Source organism: Lepisma saccharinum, chromosome 12, assembly GCF_977018435.1.
Source record: "Lepisma saccharinum chromosome 12, izLepSacc3.1, whole genome shotgun sequence".
NCBI classification, from domain to species: Eukaryota; Metazoa; Arthropoda; class Insecta; order Zygentoma; family Lepismatidae; genus Lepisma; species Lepisma saccharinum.
The window spans coordinates 19,764,486-19,787,979 of NC_139240.1; the positions used below are offsets into that span (position 1 = coordinate 19,764,486).

The window sequence follows — 23,494 nt, forward strand, 5'->3', positions numbered from 1 at the left end:
ACGAGCTGCTCAAATCCTAACACCTGTTTTAGTACTACGAGGTGCATCCAGAAAGTAAGTTTCCCTATTTTTTTAAAAAAAAAACAACAACACAGTTTCAGGAAACCATTTATTGGCAACAGGTACAGCAAAGGTTCAGCTATTTTTCAACATAGCAACCACCAGAATTGAGACACTTGTCGTATCGTGGTATCAACTTTTGGATCCCACTGTCGTAGAACCCTGGCGCCTGTGAATGGAACCAGCGTGTGACAGACGTCTTCAGCTCTTCGTTGTTGCCAAAACGCTCACCGGAGGACAGGAATTTCTTGAGGTGCAAGAAAACGTGAAAATCGCTGGGAGCCAGATCAGGACTGTAAGGTGGATGATCAGACAACTCCCAGCCAAATTCCGTCAAAACAGCTGCTGTGCGCCGAGCCGTATGTGGACGAGCATTGTCATGGAGGAGCACAACACCTGCAGTAAGCATGCCACGTCTCTTGTTTTGAATGGCACGTCGCAATTTCCTTAGTGTTTCACAGTAATAGTCAGCGTTCACCGTTTCACCTCTGGGGAGGAAGTCAATGAGCAAAATGCCCTTCCTGTCCCAAAACACGGTGCACATCACTTTCTGTACCGACAGCGTCTATTTGAATTTTTTCTTGACCGGAGATCCACTATGCCGCCAATGCATTGACTGCTGCTTGGTTTCCGGGGTGAAGTGCGAAATCCACGTCTCATCGCCCGTGACGATCCTGTCGAGGAAATCATCGCCGTCATCATGGTACCGTTGCAGGAATGTCAGTGCTGCTCCTGAACGTTTCATTTTGTGTTCGGGTGTCAGGTTTTTCGGCACCCACCTGGCACACAATTTTTTGAACAGCAGGCGCTGCGTGACAATCTCATGCAACACGGATCGCGATATCTGCGGAAAAAGGCTACTCAACTCCGTAATCGTGAAGCGACGGTTCTCTACGATGCGCTGCCGCACCAGCTCAACCAGATCATCAGTGATGAGGGACGGACGCCCACTGCGCTCTTCATCATGGACACTTTGACGACCTTCCGAAAACTGCCGACACCAGCGACGCACCATCTGCTTACTCATAATGTTCGGCCCATAGACCTCACAGAGCTGACGATGAATGTCAATTGGCGCAATGCTTTGTGCATTCAGGAACATTATCACCGACCGAACCTCGCATGCGGCGGGAGAAGGAATACGAGCTTCCATTTCGGACCACTGCTGCCTCGCTACTGGCATGCGGCGGGAGAAGGAATACGAGCTTCCACTTCGGAACACTGCTGCCTCGTTACTGGCGCCGGGCGGGATCTGTCCGCCTGGCATATGATTGATACGTCTTAGCTCTTCTGCGCATGCGCAATTTACACGACTCATTATGTTTACTTTCACGGGGAAAAAATAGGGAAACTTACTTTCTGGATGCGCCTCGTATAATCTACACAAGCGTTGTTCAACGAGATTTTAGGCGTCATCAGAATAGCTGAGAGAGAGAGAGAGAGAGAGAGAGAGAGAGAGAGAGAGAGAGAGAGAGAGAGAGAGAGAGAGCGAGAGAGACAGAAGGAAAGTACAAGTAAAATGTTTCACTCTGAATTTTAATTATTATTGTATCCTTGCAAGTCATGATACTTGGAAACCTCTATTGTGTGGTCAGTAGGGCGTCTTAGTGCCATGCCGGAGACCTGGGATCGATTCCCGGGGTGGGTGATCTGAGGTCGGAATTTTTCCAGTCTTGTCCCTGCATAAAGTGGCTCTGGGGGTCACCCGGCCTCAATTCAAATGTTACCTGGCGAGTAAATTGGGTCGGAGCGTGGTGCTGATCACATCTCCTCCAAAACGGTAGAGATCGATAGAATGTATGGGGCCGTACTCCAACAAGCCCCTATATATACCTCATGGCATGGTGAAAATTGCACCGTGAACTCTGCGTTTAACCTACAAATGAAGGTGTGTAAGAGGTAATGCTGCCAAGTAGTACACCCAATTCTCAACCTCACTTCCACATAGTGCACCCTGGACTGCATTTTGCAGACTAACGAGGCTCTGGCGACTGGCCCCATAGCCAGTATAATTTTGGTTGTGTTGTCCTGTGTTTTGTCCTTATTTGTGCTGAGTGCTCCTTTACAGCCTCAGCTTTTAACGAAAGTCAGAAGATTTTAATATTTTATGATTTTAGTTATGCAACGTTAGAGTTGTTCTGTGTAACGATAAGGGGTTGGACCCCGTATAATGTGACGGGTGCAAAATAGCCTTAGTGCTGACGCAGCCAAAATTTTAACTTCAAATCAAATCAAATCAACATTCTATTCCGCATTTACGTCAGAAGGCGAAATGCAGAGATCGACCAAAAAGTTGCGTGAGAATCGTGCGATCAGTTAACCCGATGATTATACTCTATCCCGGAATTGTCTGGAGTGAACGAACGAAAACAAGTTTCTGCGCAAGTAGCGACTCGAGAGGGCTAGACCAATGATCTCTTGGGAGGAGAAGTGAGTGCAGCTACGAACCATTTGCAGCAGCGCGCACTGCTTTGCTCCACCAACTCGCATTCTCTTCTTCTCTTCCGCCATGCTCCACATATTCCAGTGACGGAGTATAGATTCACCCGGGAACCAGGCTGCTCTTGTCCACCCAGTTCCCCTAAGCTGGCAGAGAAGGACTTAGCTGGGATAACTTCAACACTTCAAATAACAAAGACTTATTTAGTGGGGGTCCCGGGGGGTGTGGACTGACCCGAAAGATTTAACAAGTCCAGAATTAAATAACCAAAACATTTATTTATCGTTGTGTAATATGAAGTTGATTTTCTCCTGAAGAATACGTAAAAGGAAGGATTGTTGATAGATTGATTGAATTGTTATTTCTTCGCTTTTCTGCCACTTTTAGCTAATTGCGAGGATGAAGATGAGTGATGGTATAATGACATTGATGAAGCCCAGACAGGACTTCGAACCTGGAACCCGGCCGTGACGTCGCAACGCGCTCTGCTAACCACTCCACCACGGAGGTCGGCACAGGTAATTATTAGATTCTGATTATAAAGCTTTGTGTTGTGAAAATTTATGTTTACTACTGATTATAATAATACGCAAAAAATCAATGATTAGGAACTTGGCTGTTCATCAGCTGGAACTACCAACCAATCTAATATTCAATTAATAGGGCCTCCCCGATGGCGCAGTGGTAGCGTTGTCGCCTTGTAATCAAGGGGTCCCGGGTTCGATACCCGGTGGAGGCACATAGTGGTTCGGATTCCACTTCAAACTGTAAGTCCAGTCCCGATTAGCCTTACTGTGCATAAAGCGGACTTAAAACACTAAATCAATCAATCAATCAATATTCAATTAATAATCCACTTAAAATTGTTCTTGGCACTAATTTCTTTGGAAGGACATAGGTTTTTATAAATATTTTAGTTATTTTATCTAGACATAAGCTAGATAATGAATGTTATAATGTCTCTATTCTTATACAAGTTTTACCATTTCGTTTAATAATAATAATTATTAATGGACCTAAATTAACAAAATATTATTAACAATTTACATATTGATCTTATTAACCCATAAATAATAAATGTTATTATTAGACTCCAGATTTTTATGTAATATCAAAGTACAATATATGTACGTACATAAATGTGTAATAATAATTGATAAAATATGTACATAAATACGTATTATCAAAAGGATGTGTAGCTAAATATGTAGTATTAAAAATATGTAATATTAATAATAATCGAATATCCAAGCAATTTCAAGAATTCTGCTACATATTTGAACACGTTCAACATAATTTTAAGGACATAAGTTGTTCAAATTAAAAAAAAATCAAATGTATACACTAAACAAAGCACAGGAACGTCTACATATTTAAGAAACCAATATTGTCAACTATTAATTACTTTTCACATCGCAAATTATTGTAGAAATTCTTCAATAATTTGCGATGTGAAAAGTAATTAGAATACGTAAATGTAGGGGACTTCTTCTTCAAGAAGAATTAATGCAGGACTTACTTATGTTTTGTTACAGAGTGAACCACTAAACTCCAGCATCTTTCCATAAATAACAGTTCACTTATTTTGTCTGCAGCCTTGACGGCAGTTGAAGGTGACCGTAAGAACTATGCATCTCATTGATTAGAATATATGACATCACATGAGCTACTTTTTTTTATCGTCATGTTTCAGAGATCGAAAATTTAGGGAAAAGGCACAAGATAGGGAAAAAATACGAAATATGTTGTTTTGTGTAAAGTAAATTACCGAACATGTAAAATATGTAATATCCTGGCAAATTTGTGAAATATGTAACATGAAACTTATGCAAAACCATGTCAGTTACGTATGTACGTATAATTCGTTGACGTGTTCCTGTTCAAGTTGTGTATCTAGATAAGAATAGAATATGTAATCTTATAATATATAAAAGATGTATGTGTGTGTGTGTGTGTGTGTGTGTGTGGTTGTGAGTGTGTGTGTGGGTGTGTATGTATGTTTGTTTATTCCGGCATAATTCTCGAACTGCTAGAGCGATTTCAACCAAACTTGGTACACGTATCACTTGCAATCTCGAAAGAAATACTGTGGGGTAAGACACCCCTGGCAGCCCCCCTAGGGTTAGGGTGAGAAGAGGGTAACATGTAAAAATAATCGAAAACGACCTATATTAGTGTGGAATCCATAGTTTTCGCGGTCGCTAAGATGAATAGTGACACTCCCAATGCCATTCAACTCAAAGTTCATCACCTATCGGGATGGAGGGTGAGAGGTGGTGAAAAATAAAATGGAAAATCTGAAAAGAAATACTGTGGGGGTAAGACAGCCCTGGCACCCCCCCCCCCCCCAGGGTTAGGGTGGGAAGAGGGTGACATGTAAAAATAATCGAAAACGACCAATATTAGTGTGGAATCCATAGTTTTCGGGGTCGCTAAAATGAATAGTGACACTCCCAATGCCGTTCAACTCCAAGTTAATTTTACATTATAGTTAGAATTCATTATATTCATGTCTAATAGAAGATTGGGATAAATAAACACCCGTGCAACGCCGGGCAATCGGCTAGTTACATATAAATCCTGACTCTACAGTTATTACACGTGAAACATTTTGTTCGGACCCCTTCCTAAATATCTATCTAATGAGATCTTCATAATACCAAGTACTCTTTTTTTAATTGTAAATGTTACAATTTCTACCGAATCCAATAATATACTGATGTAAATATCCTACTACACAGGCCACATACTGTTAGACGTTTTCATTTTAAAAATGGCTTTATAATGACACAAAATATCACTCTTGCAGGAACACAACGTTATAATGGCCATGTTCACTTCCAGAGTAGTAAACAAGAAGCGAAGAAAGATATTACTTTTCTTATCTCACAGTTTGGAAGTTTCCAGTTTTTCAGTGGTAAAGCTGAAAGATAGTGAAGTATTCTTCTTGCTAACAAGGTTCATTTCGTTGTAAGATATCACTTATCCAGGTAAAACATTAAAAATATTTTTATATACTATGTAGTATAGTCTCCAAAAGAATGTTTATCATATGTAATATTACTTGCAGATATTATACCTACTTTATATGAAGTTCAATTGTTTTCCATGCTGATTTGACAGCAAAACATTTGTTTTTGTAACCTAATTTTATGGTCCTGCTTTACGTGTTGTGTCAATGTATAGGCATGTTTATCCTTAGAAGTAACTACATCCACAATTATTTACTACTAATCTAACAAATAATAATCTGTAATGGCTGAAGGTTATAACCTAATACAACTCTTTATTAGATATTTTATTTTCAGTGATACGTATCTTAATTCTGGCTTCTTCTCCATATTTCAGGCACTACGTGCATCAAAATAATGGACAATTGGACAACAATCGCTTGCATATTGTTGCTGTCGTTGCTAATTAATGAAATTGAAGGTGTCTCAAGTAAGTAATGTTTACTTCACTCAGGTATGTTGTTCGCTGTGAATCCTTTATAGATTAAAGGGGCCCTTTTCATTTGTGGCTTGCCACTTCGATGTGAAACGTGCGTATCTTGTCGCTTCGGTCTGAAAGCTGCCTTAAGAAAACTTCAGGCCAAAACGACACGCGGATTTCAAACCGAAGTAACAACATGTGGACATTTCCAGTCTGCAGAAAAGCATTCACTGCACGTGAGCGATCAAAAGACCAAGACGAAAACATGCCCGATATTGAGAAATCGTCTCAGTCCGAATGTGACAAGCGTCATGTGCAGCTTTCGTGTCACTCCAGTGTGAAATGTTGCGTTTATTTCTGAAGGTTCGTTTCGGTCTGAAAGCTGCCTTAGAGTGTATATTCTTTCCTCTCGCCATCTGAACTACCTGTGTGTCAGTTGCCTTTCCCTCCACTGTGAATGTGGCAACCAAGTATTCAAATTCCCCTCCTAAAGGGAATAGCGAGCTCTGACTGGCAGTAAACAAAACACGTGCTGTCCGCAGCGCTCCTCTGAGTGGGTGGAAGCGCTCACGTGACGGGTAGGAAGATGTTCCAGCAGACGACAGAGCACCGAGTGGAGGGAGCGGTACCAGAATAAACCTTCTGAGGTATAGCTACTGCCATTCTAGGATTCAGGTTACTTGATCGATTCATTGGTTTTAAATAATACGGGAAAGTCAGTATATTAGCAATAATACAGTCACTTGAAAACAAACAAGTGTAAGAACTCTTACAATAGAAGGAATCGCCTTGTAATCAAGGGGTCCTGGGTTCGATTCCCGGTGGTGCACATTGCATAGTGGTTCGGATCCCACTTTAAACTGCAGGTTCAGTCCCGATTACCCTAAAGTGGACTTAAAAGAACACTACAAACAAACAATAGAACAAACATGTCCTTTTGAAATTCTAGCATTAGAACAGATGACTTCTGACAACAGTTGAAGTCAAACATGCCTCGAACGTACACGTGTACGTGGAACCGCCATTTGCACAGAATTCCGCGAACGTACACGTGAACATCGTCCCGCCTTGAGGAGTTAATGAAAGAGAGCAACATATTTAGAAACGCTGGAAAAGAACATGTAAAAATAAAGAATAAAGATGTCTTACATTGTGTTATTGGAAATATAAGAACTCAATATTTTTCTCAGATCCCGTGACTAGAGCAATCCCATCCAGTCTCCGTTTCGGGAAGTACACCATCTCCACGCAGAAAGCAACATGGCGGCAGGCGCTGGAGAGCTGTGCCCTGGCTGGGAAGCACCTGGCTGTCATCGACTCTGCAGACGAAGAGACTGAGATTGCAGACATCTTCTCCAAGGTTGAGGTTCCCGCAGGAAAAGCCTTCATAGGTTTCCACGACAGGAATTTTGAAGGATACTACCAGAATATCCTTGGTAAGTCTGCCGTATCCTCACGTGTTCCTTGTTTACATTAATTGCTACTTATACTCTAAGGAGATAATTGTAAATGTATATTAAATATTGGGGTATGAAACCAACGTAACTTCTATTTGCAAAGCACGTGGTAATATGACTGGTCAGTGGCGGCGATAAGGGGAGTTGGAGGGTAATTACCCCCAACTTTTGTCACTTTTGCACTCACACTATGGCATTTTAATGCTAAGCCTTGTTTACAAGAGAAAGAAAACTGTCCTTACACCCGCAGTTTTGCAACCCAGCAACGGCGGCGCCAGGATAAATCACTTGGGGGTGCTGAGGGGTTGCGGAATGAAATTTAGGGGGTACGATGTTGAAATTAAAGAAAACATAAAATATGCATGAATGTTTTTGTCCCTAAATCAAATACTAATCAACATTTAGTAGCCATCTATGATAATATGCTAATGAAACTGAAGAATACTAATGACTTGCTTCATTTTTGCCTAATTTTAGCAGAACAATGACGTTTGGAAATTTGAAAACAAAAACAGCTTATTCAAGGGAGGCCAATGGCATATATGGAGGACTGGAGGATTTTTTTTTCATAGAGAGGCAAGCAAAGCAAGGTATTTCTCCACGGAGAGGAATATCCTCTCCCCCCCAATAGCGTTGCTCATTCTCTCAAAAAAAATCTTCAGTTTCAAGTTACCATGTTCCTGCAACGCTCTTATAATAATTAACATAAATGACCGTGACTGAAATGTACACTTTACATTGACATCCATTGTTCTAAGTCCACTTGATAGACTAATCGGGACTGGGCATACAGTTTAAAATGGGATCCACTGGGTGTCGAACCCGGGACCCCTTGATTACAAGGCTCAAGCAGTTCAGGTGCTCAATTCAGTTATTAATCAAATGTCAAATACGTTATATAATTAACAACAACTCCTGAGTTTGCGTGCTTTGGGTAAAGGAAAGATATCGGTAGGGCTAGTATGCAAACTAAAGTTCTGCAATTTGAAAAATAAAATAACACAATAAATACGAAATCATGTAGTCACTTTTATGTAATTATCAATTCACTTTTTTTTCTGAAAATGTTCCGTTGCTTTGTTACCCCTCTTTTAATTTTACACAATGCTGCATAGCCTACCTTTCGTTTGCCCAAATGCTGCGGTGTCAGGACAAAACTATAAGTACACAGCAACATCTTGGTAAAAATCCCTTGGGCCGCATTGTCCCCAATAACGAACTACAACATTTCTTCGCGAATGTTTGGACTCTTCGTAACAGTTTTTAAAAAAGTCTGAAATGGTACGTTTCTAGAACAAATAGAACGAATCAGAAGGAAACTACCGTCACGGTAAAACTCCTGTTATATAATTTTCCGAGAATGACCTGACGATACTTGAAAGCAACTGAAATTTTTGTTCCAATGCAACTTGAGGAAATGAGAAATGAGAAACAAGCCGTGTATCAACAGTGGGAAAAAAAAATACAACTGACAGTGAGCCTGACTAAGCTATATACATTTATCGAAAAACACAAACAGACACAAACAACAAATCTAATTAAATATACACAAGGACCGCTGAACTTACAGTACAGGAAAATAAATGCGGAATCTCTTTGAGAGTAGGATCAATGCCTGCCTGTTGTTAATAATGACAGTAGTCTCACTTCAGTACCTAACATTCGGCCCTCAATGTGAGAACGGCAATGATAATATGACACTGTAAGAGGTAATATTTTCGGTACAATATAGGTTTTGGATGGGGGTGTTGAAGGGGGTGCGGAAAAGAATGAAGGGGTGCACAAGCACCCCCTTGCGCCCCCCCCGACCTGCCACCCAATGGCCGCTTCTGTGCCTGGTATATCGGAGAATCCACCTATGGCTTTTTCAGCTTGCTCTTCCGCGTAGTACACCCTGCATTCTGCAGGCTAACGAAGCTCTGGTGTCTGGACTCACAACCATTATAATCCTCTGTGAGACTTGTGTATATCCATGAGCGTTTGTGATTTTCCATTTATTATTTTCAATTTTTCACTATTCCAGAATAGGATGGATGATTTTTCCAGAATAGGATGGAGCGTAAACGCACCTCACAACACGCAATTAACTATCAACTAACGAGTCGTTTCAATTCAGAAAACTTAAAATAGGCACTCAAATACACTCACATTCCACGCGAGAGCATAACAAACTTTTTGCATGTCATTACAGTACCGCTTCCTTCAAATCATCATCCGTAAATGCAGTTTGAACCTGGAATAAATTGCCCATAACAATAACTAACCAATCAACACTTCATGTCAAATATTTCTCTTCTTGCACCATCAAACATTCACAAATATGCATTTACATGTACGTACATGTGTGAGGGCCTCCCCGATGGCGTAGTGGTAACGTCGTCATCATGTAATCAAGGTGTCCCGGGTTCGATACCCGGTGGAGGCACATAGTCGTTCGGATCCCACTTTAAACTGTAGGTCCAGCCCCGATTAGCTTTCCCGTGCTTAAAGTGGACTTAAAAAACAAATCAATCACAATCAATCAATCACGTGTACAGTGTCTCTCAAAAGTTTTAGGACAACGACATTTTAAACTAGGCAACCCAATTTACACAAGCCGTTGGTGGGTTGCGTGCAGAGTTAGGCTCAATTTCAGAGTTGCCACGTGCACAATAGATATGTGTAAAATACGCGAAAGAAATATAAACAATTATTATTGTATAAAATTATTAAAAATATTTCTATTATATCGCAAATGACAAAATTCTTTCTGAAAGAAAAAAAATAGGTTTCTAGTATTTCGTCGCTGATGTGTCTACAGTAAGGAAAAGAGGTGAGAGGAAACGAAAGGTTACAAAGGAGAGGAGAAAGAGAAAGCGAAAGGAGAAGAGGAAAGGTAGAGGAGATAAGAAAGGATAGACTAGGAGAGGAGATCTAGTGAGGAGAATGGAAAAAGAACAATGAAGAAAAAAGAGGAGGAAAACGAGAGGAGAGGAGGAGACGAGAAGAGGGAAGTGGAGAGTAGAGTAAAGGAGAGAAAAAGAGAAGAACGAAAAAGAGAGTGCAGTGGAGTCGGAAATCTAAGACAGGAAAGGAGATAAGAGGAGTGGAGAAGAGTGGGATGGAGATAAGATGCGAGAAAAGTAGGGAAGGCGATATGAGATAAAAGCAGAACAGAAAGAGGGGAGAGAAGAAGGAGAAGGAACTGGAGAGAAGAGGTAGTTGCAGAAAATATCGTCTGAGCGTCAAGAATGGATGCATTGGTCAAATTATCGACATGAAACATTCAATAACATTTTGAAATGTATTGGAGAATATATTAGATCGGTGCGAAATGCCTTTTGGCTGAGTTCAGAGCAAATTAAAAATCTTCCATGTAAGATCTTTGATTTTACCTACGATTACACCACTAAACAAATGAACGTAATTTTTAATATTTATAATAATTATTCATTTTTTCTCTACTTCTCGGTTCGTTGAAATTGAGATTTTGCAATTCAATATTTCCCCTCCCCCCATCGTTAATTTTAAATTGAATCATTCCGTTTCACACGGCGTGGACAATGAACACAATAGGATATGTCTAAAACTTACGAAAATTTTCTGCCACCGGAAGGGTTTGAACCTACGACCATCAGATTGACAATCCTGAATGGTAGCCACTACCCTACAAGCTTTCTTTCCTTAAACCAGGTAGAAGAACCGCTACAGCACGCCTTTACCTTCGAATGAAACAACAATTTTTTCTAAGTATTCTGTTCCTTTAATATTGTAAATGTCGTTTGGTATACGTGTAGTTGAACTTTTACTTTAATTTTGATTTGCTTTCTTATAGTATAACCGATATCTTCGAGAAATAATTTTCGAAGTATTTAAAAACGAGAATATTGGTAGTTGTGAAAATGCGAGTTATTTCTTCTAACTTATTATTGTGATTAGACATTACTAATGGAAAATATCTAGAGGCTTGAACATTACAGGACGATGTTCTTTTCCTGTGATACTGTAACAGACAAAATGCTTGTTTACTGATGCAAGTATTGTGTCCAGAACAGTCTTATGAAATGTATTTGCTGTTGCGTAAGGTAACACGAAATAATTACACCGTGTGCGAACTACCAAATCTGTGCAACGTTATACGTAAACAGGCGGAAAATTTTATTCATAAAATCATGTCACATTTGACAGTATTAGTCAAGAGAGACTCGTGGGACACTGTGTTAAGGTGCTGGACTAAATCCTTCTAATTTTTCTTACTAGAACAACAACAATTTCTAAGGAAGAGCAACAGTGATGATCTTTCTTATTTCTTTTAAATGCTTACACTTTCCTTTAATTGGGTTAAAAATAAATAAGAATATTGCTTGTATTTCTGTCATTGACGTAGACCAGAGAGAGAGACAGACAGACAGACAGATGTTACAAAATAGTTCAAATAGTGCGAGCGCCATTAAAAAGTCATGATAATTCTATGTTGCGTACTTAGAATTATTCATACAATAAAGAACATGTCTAATTATGAGTTAAAAAAACAATAATAAAAAGACATTTTCGCATCACAATTGCAGTTCGAAAAAGTCGGGACAGGGATTGAAAGTAACGCACTGTCCTGACTAAATCGGTAAATCGGACGTCTGCTAGCCTTGCATCAATGATTATAAAACTAAAACCACCCAATATTGCAGCTTGAAGACTTTTGCGCAAGAAACAGATTCATTTATGCAAGAGCAAAATTGAAATTTTTACACATTTCAAAAATCGACGATGTTATTTTCGTATTTATTTATTTATAGGTTCACATTTAAATATTTTAGGGTTCGAGGGGGGAGCATGGCCCACATGGACCCTCCCCTGGGTACTGACCTTACGTAGACAGTGGAAGAGAAATTTTGGAGAACCTTTCTATTAAATTTAGTATTTACATTCACCTTATGCTCAGATAGATTAAACCGTTTATTGACAAATCGTGAACTTTTCGTTTAGGCTAATAGATAATATTTGGTTTTAGACGACGGGAGAATATTGGTCAAATTTCCTTTCGTGCTCTTTTGAGAGAATATATACTTCTACAATAGCAATCGCGTTCGGAAACCGTGAAAAAAAATGACTTGGTTTTCAAAGGCAGACAAGCTTGGTAGTCCAGCTTGCTCGCGATCAAAGTGACTCACTCACGCTATTCAAGGCCGCTTCTTATCGCAAAACACTGTGGTTCGATGCACAGAGTCGAATTTTAAAGAGAATCTGAAGAATGGTAGATCTCATCGGAGGCGGCTAGGTAGGCACCAGCTCAACATGCAATAGTTTAAGTGATAATTCCTGACAAACAAAAAACCGTATTGAATAATTATTGGGATAGTAATACGTGTATCCGCTCCTTTTTAACAATGTAAGCTCGAAGATAATCTGTATTCCATTTATTTATATTGGCAACTTGGTCAACCGGAGGTTATTTTATCGCCTTCGATGATCGAATTGTCTGATCCATTATTTTTTGTTTACCCAGGAACATGCCCCATAGGAGATTTCTGAGACCGGGTTACGCTACTCACTCGTAGCTCCCCAATTTCTTCACGATGGTGGGTTTCTACCGGTCCCATACACAGGCCGAGAACCTAGAGAGTGAGAATAGGCGGACTCGAATCCATGCCGTCCTGCAGTCCGAGTCCAAAGCACAGCTCCTTTGACCGCACGGTCACGGAGGAGGACTTTTCTTATCTTACGTTTGGCTAATCGCGACGATGAGGATGAATTATGAATAGAAAAATAAAGAAGGTCACGCACAAAGTAGAGGACGATCTTCAACCTCTTGGGATGACGAGTTCAAGCCCTTAATATGAGGATTTCAACCTTAGACGACCTCAATTTCAAAATTATAAACAAAATGCCTACTTACACTAAACTTCTCATCAAGGCCAAAATAGTTTGTAACTGTGAAACTACCCCTGAATACAAATTGACATTTTTTTCCATGTGAGTAAGAATTCAATGTGTGGCATACAGACATAGATGTTACCTTTTGAGAAACAATTAACTGTACCCTGTCCCAGGATCTCTGGAGCAAAGCCGCGCTTAGCGGAAGAGAAGTGGGGAGAGGGGATCGAGTGGACAGAGCGAATCAGTGCACGCTGCTGGGAAGCCTGGTAACTGCAGTGGTTTTCCTCCCTCCACGCAATCCCATTCCTCTCTCACGTGTTCATCGCTGCTCAGATTCTTTTTTTTCGTTCACCTGCTCCAGAGATAAGTGGGACAGAGTGTAGTTCGCATACATGTAGCAAGTTACGTATCCCAGAATGAAAATTCCACGTAGTTTTAAACAGGGTTTCGGAGCGGAGTGCGGAGCGTACTAAAGGAGCGCTCCGGAGCGACTTCGAAGCGTCATTTCTACTCCGCTCCTCGCTCCGGAGCGGAGCGTGGTACGACAGCACTCCGATCCGGAGCGGAGTGGTTCGACTTCTTGAAAGACACGCTCCGCTCCGGAGCGGAGTGGTTCGACCTTTTGAGACGTACGCTCCGATCCGGAGCGGAGCGTGATACAGCAGTACTCCGCTCCGGAGCGGAGTGGTTCAGATTTTTTAGACGCACGCTCCGATCCGGAGCGGAGCGTGAGGCAACAGCACTCCGCTCCGGAGCGTTGTGCTTTTAACAGCACGCTCCGATCCGTTTAGGAGTTTTTTTTACACGAATGCTGTAATGCAACTATGAATAATGGAATGGGCGCGTTAAAGCCGACTTCCGTGACGGAGTGGTTATAATGGGACCATATGGAAAAGAGCCTGCAGTCCTGTTTCCACGTACTCTAGTTATTTGTCTGTATGATCGGCCTCGCTTGGATGGGAGGGACACAGTGAATCATGCTTCCTTATGGCCCTAGTCGAACGGGTGAAGGAGGAGGTGCGCGGACACTTTTGACCGAAGCTTTTTTGTTTGTGGTCGCTCTACAGCACAGCACCCTATGACGTCAGGGATCCGTGGGGTATTTCAAATTTTGTATTGTGACTCTTAGATATAAGAGTTTGAATGTTATGTGTTGAATGGGTTACGAATAATTTCGAGCAATCAATTTTTTCTGCTTTACGGATTTTTCCGACCCACCTCCCCCATACAACAGACAGCTTCTTTTTGTGCCGTATTCCGTGTTCCTTGCAGGGGAGTCAGTGCAATCGGCTAGCTCATTGGTCTTGTGGCCGTTTCAAGAGGGGAGGAGGGTGAAACTGGTACACTGGCGAACTTTTAAAAAAGATCTCCCTCCTCTTAGTTAGATTGCAAGGTAGTTGGAAACACTTCATTAATCCTGTATTGGATAAGAAAGTGGGGGACGTGAGTTGCAGACAAGGCCATCATTACCTTATGCGCACGTAAACTTGTTTCCGGAAAGCTTTCTGTTGGAGTCTTGTCAGGCATTACCTGGGCAGTTTGTGGAAGAATTTTGTGTTTCTACCCCCCCTCTCTCTCTCTCTCTCTCTCTCTCTCTCTCTCTCTCTCTCTCTCTCTCTCTCTCTCTCTCTCTCTCTGTGCGTGCGCACACGCACACGCCGACACCTGTTTCTTTTTAAGTTTGACGTATTATTATTGCATCGACTAATTGCTATTAGCTATGAAGGCACATTTAGTAGTAGAGCCCCGCATATTCTCGAACTCGGCCATTTTGGAGGTGATATGATCAGCACCATGCTCCAGCCGCCTTTATTCGTCACGGTTGTAGTAGAAATTTTTCACATTCTGCGTATGTGACAGTATTCTTTGGATATTGTCTTGGAAGTATCTGTTAACATCCTAACCAGCAGTTTTTGTTAAGGATAAACAAGTTGAAGGCCGCGAGTGGTTCCTGACAAGTGATGAACATATCACAGAATGCACAAAAGCTTAGCTCGCGTTTCTCGAAGAAGAAAAAGATATACAAATTTATGTATTGATTGATTTGGTGTTTTAAGTCCACTTTATGAACAGTAAGGCTAATCGGGACTGGACCTACAGTTTATAGTGGGATCCGAACCACTATGTTCCTCCACCGGGAATCGAACCCGAGACCTCTTGATTACAAGGCGACAACGCTACCACTGCGCCATCGGGAAGGCCTACACAAATATATTCTACGAATGCTTACGTCATAGTGACCATGGACAGTATTTTGCAGACTAACGAGGATCTGGCGTCTAGACACAAGGCCAGTTTAATGATCTGTGGGGTTTGGGCTGTGTCCTATCCACACGTTTGTGATTGCTCTTTCACAAAGTTCATCGTAACACGCCTTTCATCCTCATCTATATGATTACTCAAAAGTGAAAGAAAAGCGAAGTAAAATAAAAAAATCAATTGGTCATTGTGTCCCTGCCTTTTTGCAATATTTCTTGCTGATCGAAAATTAATGTAATGCATCACTATAGTCATGTGAATTATTTTCCGTTATATTATTTTATTATAGTGTGCTTAATCATTTCTTAAAGCATAGATTCTAGACTATAACGCTGTTGTCCTTAGTGTAATCGATCGTAACTGTGTGGAAGTTTTGATGTAGGCAAAATAATGGTTAAGAGTAAATCCCAATTGATTGTTCGAAATTTAAAATATAACTCCGACGTGACGTATAGTAACTGTTCTGAGTTCACTGTCAAGGAACGATTTTTCCTAATTAAAAAGGATTCCGGCCTCTGTGGCAGAGTGGTTAGCACACTTTGCTTAAACACCGGCCTTGGCATTGTGTTCATTCGGTGTTCATTGTGAGTGTCCCTTCATCAATTTCATCATTTCATCGCGCATCCTCATCGTCGCGTTTATAGTGGCAGAAAAGCGAAGTAAAATAAACCAAATCAAACATAAATAAGAAGCTGAAGTGATAAATATTCCATTACCAAATATAAAATATATAAAATACAGTAATTACTTTGTTGATATTGCAGTCATTTTTTCAGAGGGTAGCTGTCTTAGGGTAGTATGTTTGAATTAGCTGACCTCAAAATATACGAAGAGTGAACGATTAATGGAAATGGGGATGCACATTTCTATTACTTTAGTAAGCGTTCGGTCGTAAATCCTGTGGACACAGTGTGATTTTCGTGCAAGGAAGGGTCCCTGGGATATCAACTAGGTCGACGTTTACTTATAACCTAACAGGACATGGATTTCTCTCAACAAATGTAACAAATGTTTAAGGTCATGGAAATGATTTTCCTGTTGAGGCAGGCGGCGATACCCGTGCTCTGTGTGAGTGTATGTGCATGTCTTGTAATAAATAATTCATTGCAGTTCTATTAAAATTAAAACTACGTATTTATGAAATACGTAATATTCGCATAATACTCACTTTCCAGAGGATGGGTCTAATCCTTTCTCACTCATTGGCAGAACCGTAGTGAATATGGGATTAAAGCTTGTAAGGATCGCAAGGATTATATATCGTGGTGTTTGATAATCGACTGGCAATAGGAAAGCAACCCCTCTTTAGAAATATAAGATTAGATTTTCTAAACAAACCATAACGTAATAATCATAACATTTCCTGTGCGTAATGGAGAAAGAGATAAATTTGAACAAGTGTTCTCGGATTATCAGCCAGGTTAATTCGATACGACGCTAACATAGAATTAACCGTGATGATAAACGAGAGGCCTCCCCGATGGCGGAGTGCTAACGTCGTCGCCTTGTAATCAAGTGATCTCGGGTTCGATACCACGTGGAGGCAAATAGTGGTTCGGATCCTACTTTAAACTGTAGGTGCAGTTCTAATTAGCCTTACTGTGCATAAAGTGGACTTAAAACACAAACTCAAACAAACAAAACGGGAATATCTGTTCGAAATACGTCGCCAGCAAAGCTAAAATTCCTAAACAGATTCATTGTTAAAATGTGCAAGAAAATTTCTTGCTCAAAAGAAAACCAAAAAAAAAGACAAGAAAACGTAAAAACGTAGTTTTCTTGTGTGTATAAAGGGGAAGTAGATCATTATTAATATATGCAAAATCAAATGTTGTTTTCAAATAACGTTTTATCTCTTAGTTAACAGTAGTTAAATTAAAAAGATTCCAAATAGAACGTTCATCTCCAAAAACAAGTGTTAATACAAATTTTACAGTTTTCCCTGTCTTTTAAGGAGCAAAATGATTCACAAAACATACAAAATCAAACGTTGTTTTCGAACTTTACAAAACTTAACAAAACTTGACAAAAAAATTAAGCTTTTCTGTGCTTTTGCCACGGAAAGTAGTTCACAATGGAAATTTACAAAATAAATATTTTCTTTCCTCCGAGAAGCATTAAAAATTCTTCACGTTCCAAGCGATATAAAATGCCAGGATAAGAACCCTCGCATACTGATTTATGCTTAATAATGAGTCCACCAACCATTATTCTCGATGACTTCATGAAGTCGTCTTGGCATGGAATTCACCAGTCTTCGACAGATGGACGGCCGATTTTGGATGCTGCGCCATACATCATGAATGTGCAGCTAACTGTTCTCTTGTGCGTTCGCCTGCAGGTTGCCACTCTCGAACCACGATTACCCAAATATTTTCTATCGGGTTCAAGTCTGGTGATTTAGCTGGCCAGTCAATAGGATGGATGTCAGGATGATCCGAAAGCCAACTTCGTGTTAACTTTGATGCGTGGATGCTGCCGTTGTCGTGCACAAAGTTTATCACTGGCACGTCCTCGCGGGAATATACAGCACGCACAGTTGGTAGCATGCATTCTTCAAGAACATCGACGCATTCCTCGGAATTCACGTGGGATGAGATTTGCACCATTTCTCCCGCACCCGCTGCACTCACCCACGCCCAAAATGCCACCGACACCCTTCCACTTCTCCTGCGAGTGAGAACGTAACGTGGATCGTGCCGCATCTTCCGTGGCCGCCACAGATAAAGTTGCCCATCTGCATCGGAGGAAAATACCTTTTCATCCGTCCATATCACGGTATTCCAAAAATCACCGGGCATGGGCAAATATTGTAGTGCGAATCCAAGCCGACCGTCGCGATGGACTTCTTTCGGCTCTTCTTTCCTAGCTGGAACTCCGTGATGAATTCCCAAGGAACGTAACCGTCTTCTCACTGTTATAGCGGAGCACGAGAGATGGAGTTGGCGAGCGACCGTTGTAGCGGGAGTAAACGGATCGTTTCTAAGAAGCTCCAGCATAGCGGCTTCTTGCTCGGCTGTAATAACTTTTGGGCGTCCTGATTTTTTTCGAGTCTTCAAACCTTCTTCCCCTTCCTGTTGAAAACGCCGAATCCAGCGTCTCACGCATTTCTTGTCTTGTCCAAGGGATGCGGCGATTTGTGCAACTGTTCGTCCACATTCGTGCATTACAATAATACGGCCACGGGTCAGATGTATACGGCATTTTCTCGCAGTAACTACGCAGCACAACCGGCACTGTTCGTGAAGACTTCACAAATACACAGAGCGATCTCTGTGTAGTGATGCCTCTCGTTTGCCAGCATCGCTATAACCCGTTGAATAGGGCCAAGATTTCACAACTTACTTGCAAGAAATCCTTGCATAGGACAGGTAGATCACGAGAGTAGTTAGTGTACCGCCTTGGAGTCGATAAATCAATTGATTGGAAAAGATCGATCAAAGATCAATTGATGATGTAGTTGTGTGGGCAAGCAAGGGTTATTGTTGTTCGCGATGACGTCATAAAATGGGCGTGGCTTAATTTGCGAGGAGCGTTTTGATTGGTTGGAAAAGTATTCGGGTTTTTCCCGATTCTGATTGGTGTGACGTCATAAAATGGGCGGGGCTTATTTCGTATGGAGGATTCTGATTGGTTGTTGGGAAGGAGGAAAAGTATTCGGTGTTTTCCCGGTGACGGTTGGTCGGAATTGGAGTTTCCGGTGTCTGAAAACAGATGGCGTTGATGAGCCAGAAATTCTGGGAAGTTGTAATTTTGTGAGGAGCGTTTTGAGTGGTTGCTGGAGGAAAGCGAGTGTTTGATGGTTTCTCGGAATTTCCGGCGTCTGAAAACAGATGGCGTTGATGAGGCTTTTAAGGCGTGCGGTGAATGTTTCGGAATTGGAGTACGTGTTTCCGGTGTCTGAGGAAAGATGGCGTTGATGAGTTTGAAAGTCTGGGAATAGTGATACGTGTTTCCGTTGTTTGAGGAGAGATGGCGTTGATGAGGCATTCTGGGGAGGAGGTAACTGTTTTTCTCAGAATAGGGATCTTTCCTGCTTGGCTGAGAGATATGGAATTCTTGGAACGGTTGAGTGATATGTGTGGCGTGTTTGTCGGGCTAAAGATATGGGTTTCCGACTTTTAATGGGTCTGTGAAGAAGAGAAGGGGAAACGTTTGGTCGTAAGCTTCTAGGAATTGTGCCTGTTTGAAATATGTTTAACGGAAAACGTGATGTTGGAAAATAGAAGGTACAAATAGAAGGGATAAAAGATAATAGGATCTGGTAACGTTTCTTGTGTGGGGAAATGTTTGTTCGTTTGTTGTAGGTAAGAAATGTGGTGTCTGTTGAAAATAAGGAGGATAAAAAGAGGAATAGGTGAAGATGGGGTTCGATAAAAGAGGAAAATAAGATATTCAAAAATATGAATTATTTGGAGGAATCTCGAATTGGTTATGTAACACTCAGGATAAAAAGAATTGGAGGAATATTTACCATTACGAGTATAGAAATTTTGGGATAAAAGATAAGATGAATAAATGGGGGTGCGACAAGAAAATAATATATGAGGGGTGTTCACAAATGGGGGAATTGCTGTCAATATTATTATATAGTAGTGGAAGTAATTATTAAGGGACATACTACATTTTCGGAAAGAAGTTAAAGTTCAGGGGTATACCAAAAATATTGGAAAAGGGTAAGGGTGTTATTGGTTGGATTTAAAATAATGTGTGGCGGCGGAGAGTTTGAAAATGTTATGTGACATTGAGAGGTGTATGGATATTAAACACCACCAAGTTTGAATTTGATGTTTTCAAAATTCTTCTAACTATAATCCAGATGATATTCCCGTATTTCCATATATGTTTCTTACAAATGGAGAGTAATTTCTTGTGCACACACGATTTCGTAAGAATTATGCAATTCAGTTAAGGATACAGCTATTTGATATATAAAAGGTGTCCTAATAGAGTTATAATAAATGTTTAAAGAGTCCCTGTTATATCCATACAATGCTACGAAAATTTCCATAATATGTTCCAAACAGGAAACATCTTTTGTACATTCCAATAACACCCAGAAAATGTTAAAAAGGAAAGTTTTATTCATATCTAAATCGTGTCCAGATAAGATTCAAATGTAGTCTAAAATGTACTTTTTGTATCCACACAATATCCAAAGTACGTACAAAAATGTCTAACGAAAGTATATTGTCTAGATAACGTCCATTTGGTGTACAAAACATTCCAAATATGATCTCGAATTGCCCATAACACATCCAATTCTGGATATCCCCTGGGTCCTGTCCCAATTACCTTATGTGTGCATAAACTGAAATGAAGCAGCAATCGAGCCAAAAACAGATCCCTGTCTCAATCACCCTAAATATGCATGAAGTGAAGGTGGACACATTGGTCAAGCTATTCAGCTTCATTATTGAAAGGAAAAGAAATGCGTCAGTATTCGGTGATTTTGTAGAAAACATACAGAGAGCGTAATATGTACCTTCGCATTTGTCGTTAAGAATGTGGTTCGCCTACCCACTTTTTGTCATTTGTGGCCCCGCACTATGCTAAAACTCACCTGCGAGGGAAAAATAAACTGTCCTTGCCCCCCAGTTTTGTCACTTTGCTCTCCTAGTTTGGATGCCCCCTCCCCCAGTTGTGGCACTTTGCCCTCCTAGTTTTGGAACCCAATCGTCGCCACTGCGAAAAACCTATACTAAAGGACCCGTATGTTAACAAAGAAACTGTACTATGAGTTGAAGTAATAAAACAATTTGTACATACAAGTAAATCTTAGTATTGTATCGAAATAAATAGATGTAATATACGTACAAAATTCTCTCCCTCCATCAATACAACACTGTACCAGTAAAGACGTTACGGAAGAATGAAAACTCTGCAGTGATGGTCACAACACATACATATCAGTTCTGTGTAGGGTTTAGTCATTAACAGAACAGATGCAACTTCCTTGCTGATTATGCATTCCAGAGATAACCAACCACAACTTCCTTTTTGAGTCTGCGGGCAAGAGATAATTTTAATTGCGGTGTAGGGTTTAGACATTATCGGAACGGTTTCTCGCAACACCAAACCAATTAACACCAGACATCAAACATTACTCATTCCCCGAAACCCTACTCTCATCCCCCACAATTCCTAGAACTCGAACACTCAACACTTCAACGTCATCTGCTCGAACATTCACCAGACCCTGAAATAATCTCCCGACAAAATTCCTTGTAAAACAGACCTTAAAACACTTGACTCAAACACGCAAAAGCAATTACCATTCCAGACCCATTACCCAAACCACATCCATTAATTCTCACAACATTTCCTCGAAACAACACTCGACAAACCCAATTTTCCAAGAAAAGGCACAGAGGTCTATTCATGGAAGCACGACTTCCTTGTTACATCCTGCTACAGATTCACTGGTGTTAAAAATTAAACACTCACAACCGAAAAATGGAGAACGTGCCTGTCAAAACAATTTAGCTAACCGGGGGCTTTTAGTACAGGGCCTACAGTTTAAAAAACGTGGTACCGAACACGCCCAAATCTGTAATTAGTTTTAGGATAGACAGGACCGGGGTCCCTTATCTGCAATTAGTTTTACTCGGGGACAAACAGAGTCGGAACAGGGGTTCTTTGAAACGTGAGTACAGGGCCTACAGTTTTAGAAAGGGGTTCCAAACGCACAGACTCCGAATGTATAATTACTTTTGAGGCAAAGAGGATTGGAGCCGGGGCCCTTATCTGCAGTAAGTTGTACTGAGGGCCAAAGAGGGTAGAAAATGGGGTTGCTTTGAAACATGAGTACAGGGCCTACAAAAGTGGGGTATGTGTAGATTCCGAATGTACAATTACTTTTCTCTGGGGCAGGCAGGACCGTAACTGAGGGCCCATTGAAACTTGAGGTCTGGGGAAAATAGGGTCCGTAACTAAGGGTCCCTTTAAAAACTTGAGGTCCAGGGTAAACAGGGCCGTAACTAAGGGACCCTTCGAAACTTGAGGTCCAGGGTAAACAGGGCTGTAACTGAGGGCCCTCTTATTTCACGTTCTTTAAAAAATGTCAACTTTTTTTTAAAAAAATTCAATTTTTCTCAAAAAATGTTTAACTTTTGTCAAAAAAAATTTAAAAAATCAACATTTTTCAAAAAAATCAACCTTTTTTAAAAAAAATTTCAGAAAAAATTAACTTTTAAAAAAATTCAACTTTTTTCAAAAAATCTGGAGGCCTTGCCGATTCCGGTCACGACGAACCGCGTTTTATTGTACGGTGATGTATAAGAGGAGACGGCTGCAACGGAGGAACGGAGAAGTCTATGGAACAAGGGGCATGGACGACAAGTGGAGAAACAGATTGCATGCTACGTAAATTGCTGTGAAGAGAATGATTTAGCCGAAGATCTACTGGAAAAACTGGAAGAAACGTGCAAGGACATGGAGATGCACTTGTAAAAATATTTACATATATAACCGGAAAAAAAAGAAATACACCTGTGTGTTCTGATTTTATAGAAAATGTACGTCTGTCGCTCAGAATATGTTTCGAACTGATGGAGGTATTTAAGAGTGTGAGAAATTAAAAAACAGAAAATAAAAAAGCAGGGGGGGGGGAGAAAAATGGAGGAGCGAATGTTGGAAATTTGGAAGAAAAGGTAAATAAACGAATAAACAACACTAACATTGCTAACAAACGAACACCATTTATTTGTTTATTTTTCTTTGATATACAGTGAGAGTCATGAGTATTACTCTTCAAATTGTCTGTGACGATTTTAAGCAATAATGTTGATGTAAAAGCTGTTTTGAATTTATGAAGCTCTTATTTGGTCAAATAAAATACTGGATAATACTAATGGATCCCACTGTACAAGGTGTTCGGATGTTGGTAGTATGAACATAATACTTATGGATGCCACTGTACATGGTGTTCGGATGTTGGTAGTATGATTTGTAAATAGAGTAAAAATATATATATCCAAAACCTGTATCGAAT

General features: G+C 40.6%; 1 protein-coding gene across 1 annotated transcript in view; it reads left to right on the forward strand.

The window, feature by feature from the left end:
- Positions 1-5,854: 5,854 nt before the first annotated feature.
- LOC145996400 (hemolymph lipopolysaccharide-binding protein-like) overlaps positions 5,855-23,494 on the forward strand; it is a 59,800-nt gene continuing 42,160 nt past the window's right edge. The window contains exons 1-2 of the mRNA XM_083132848.1: positions 5,855-5,941; positions 7,123-7,368. Of these exons, the coding sequence (XP_082988974.1) occupies positions 5,869-5,941; positions 7,123-7,368 (319 nt within the window). The 5' untranslated portion in view covers positions 5,855-5,868. The remainder of the gene's footprint in view (positions 5,942-7,122; positions 7,369-23,494) is intronic.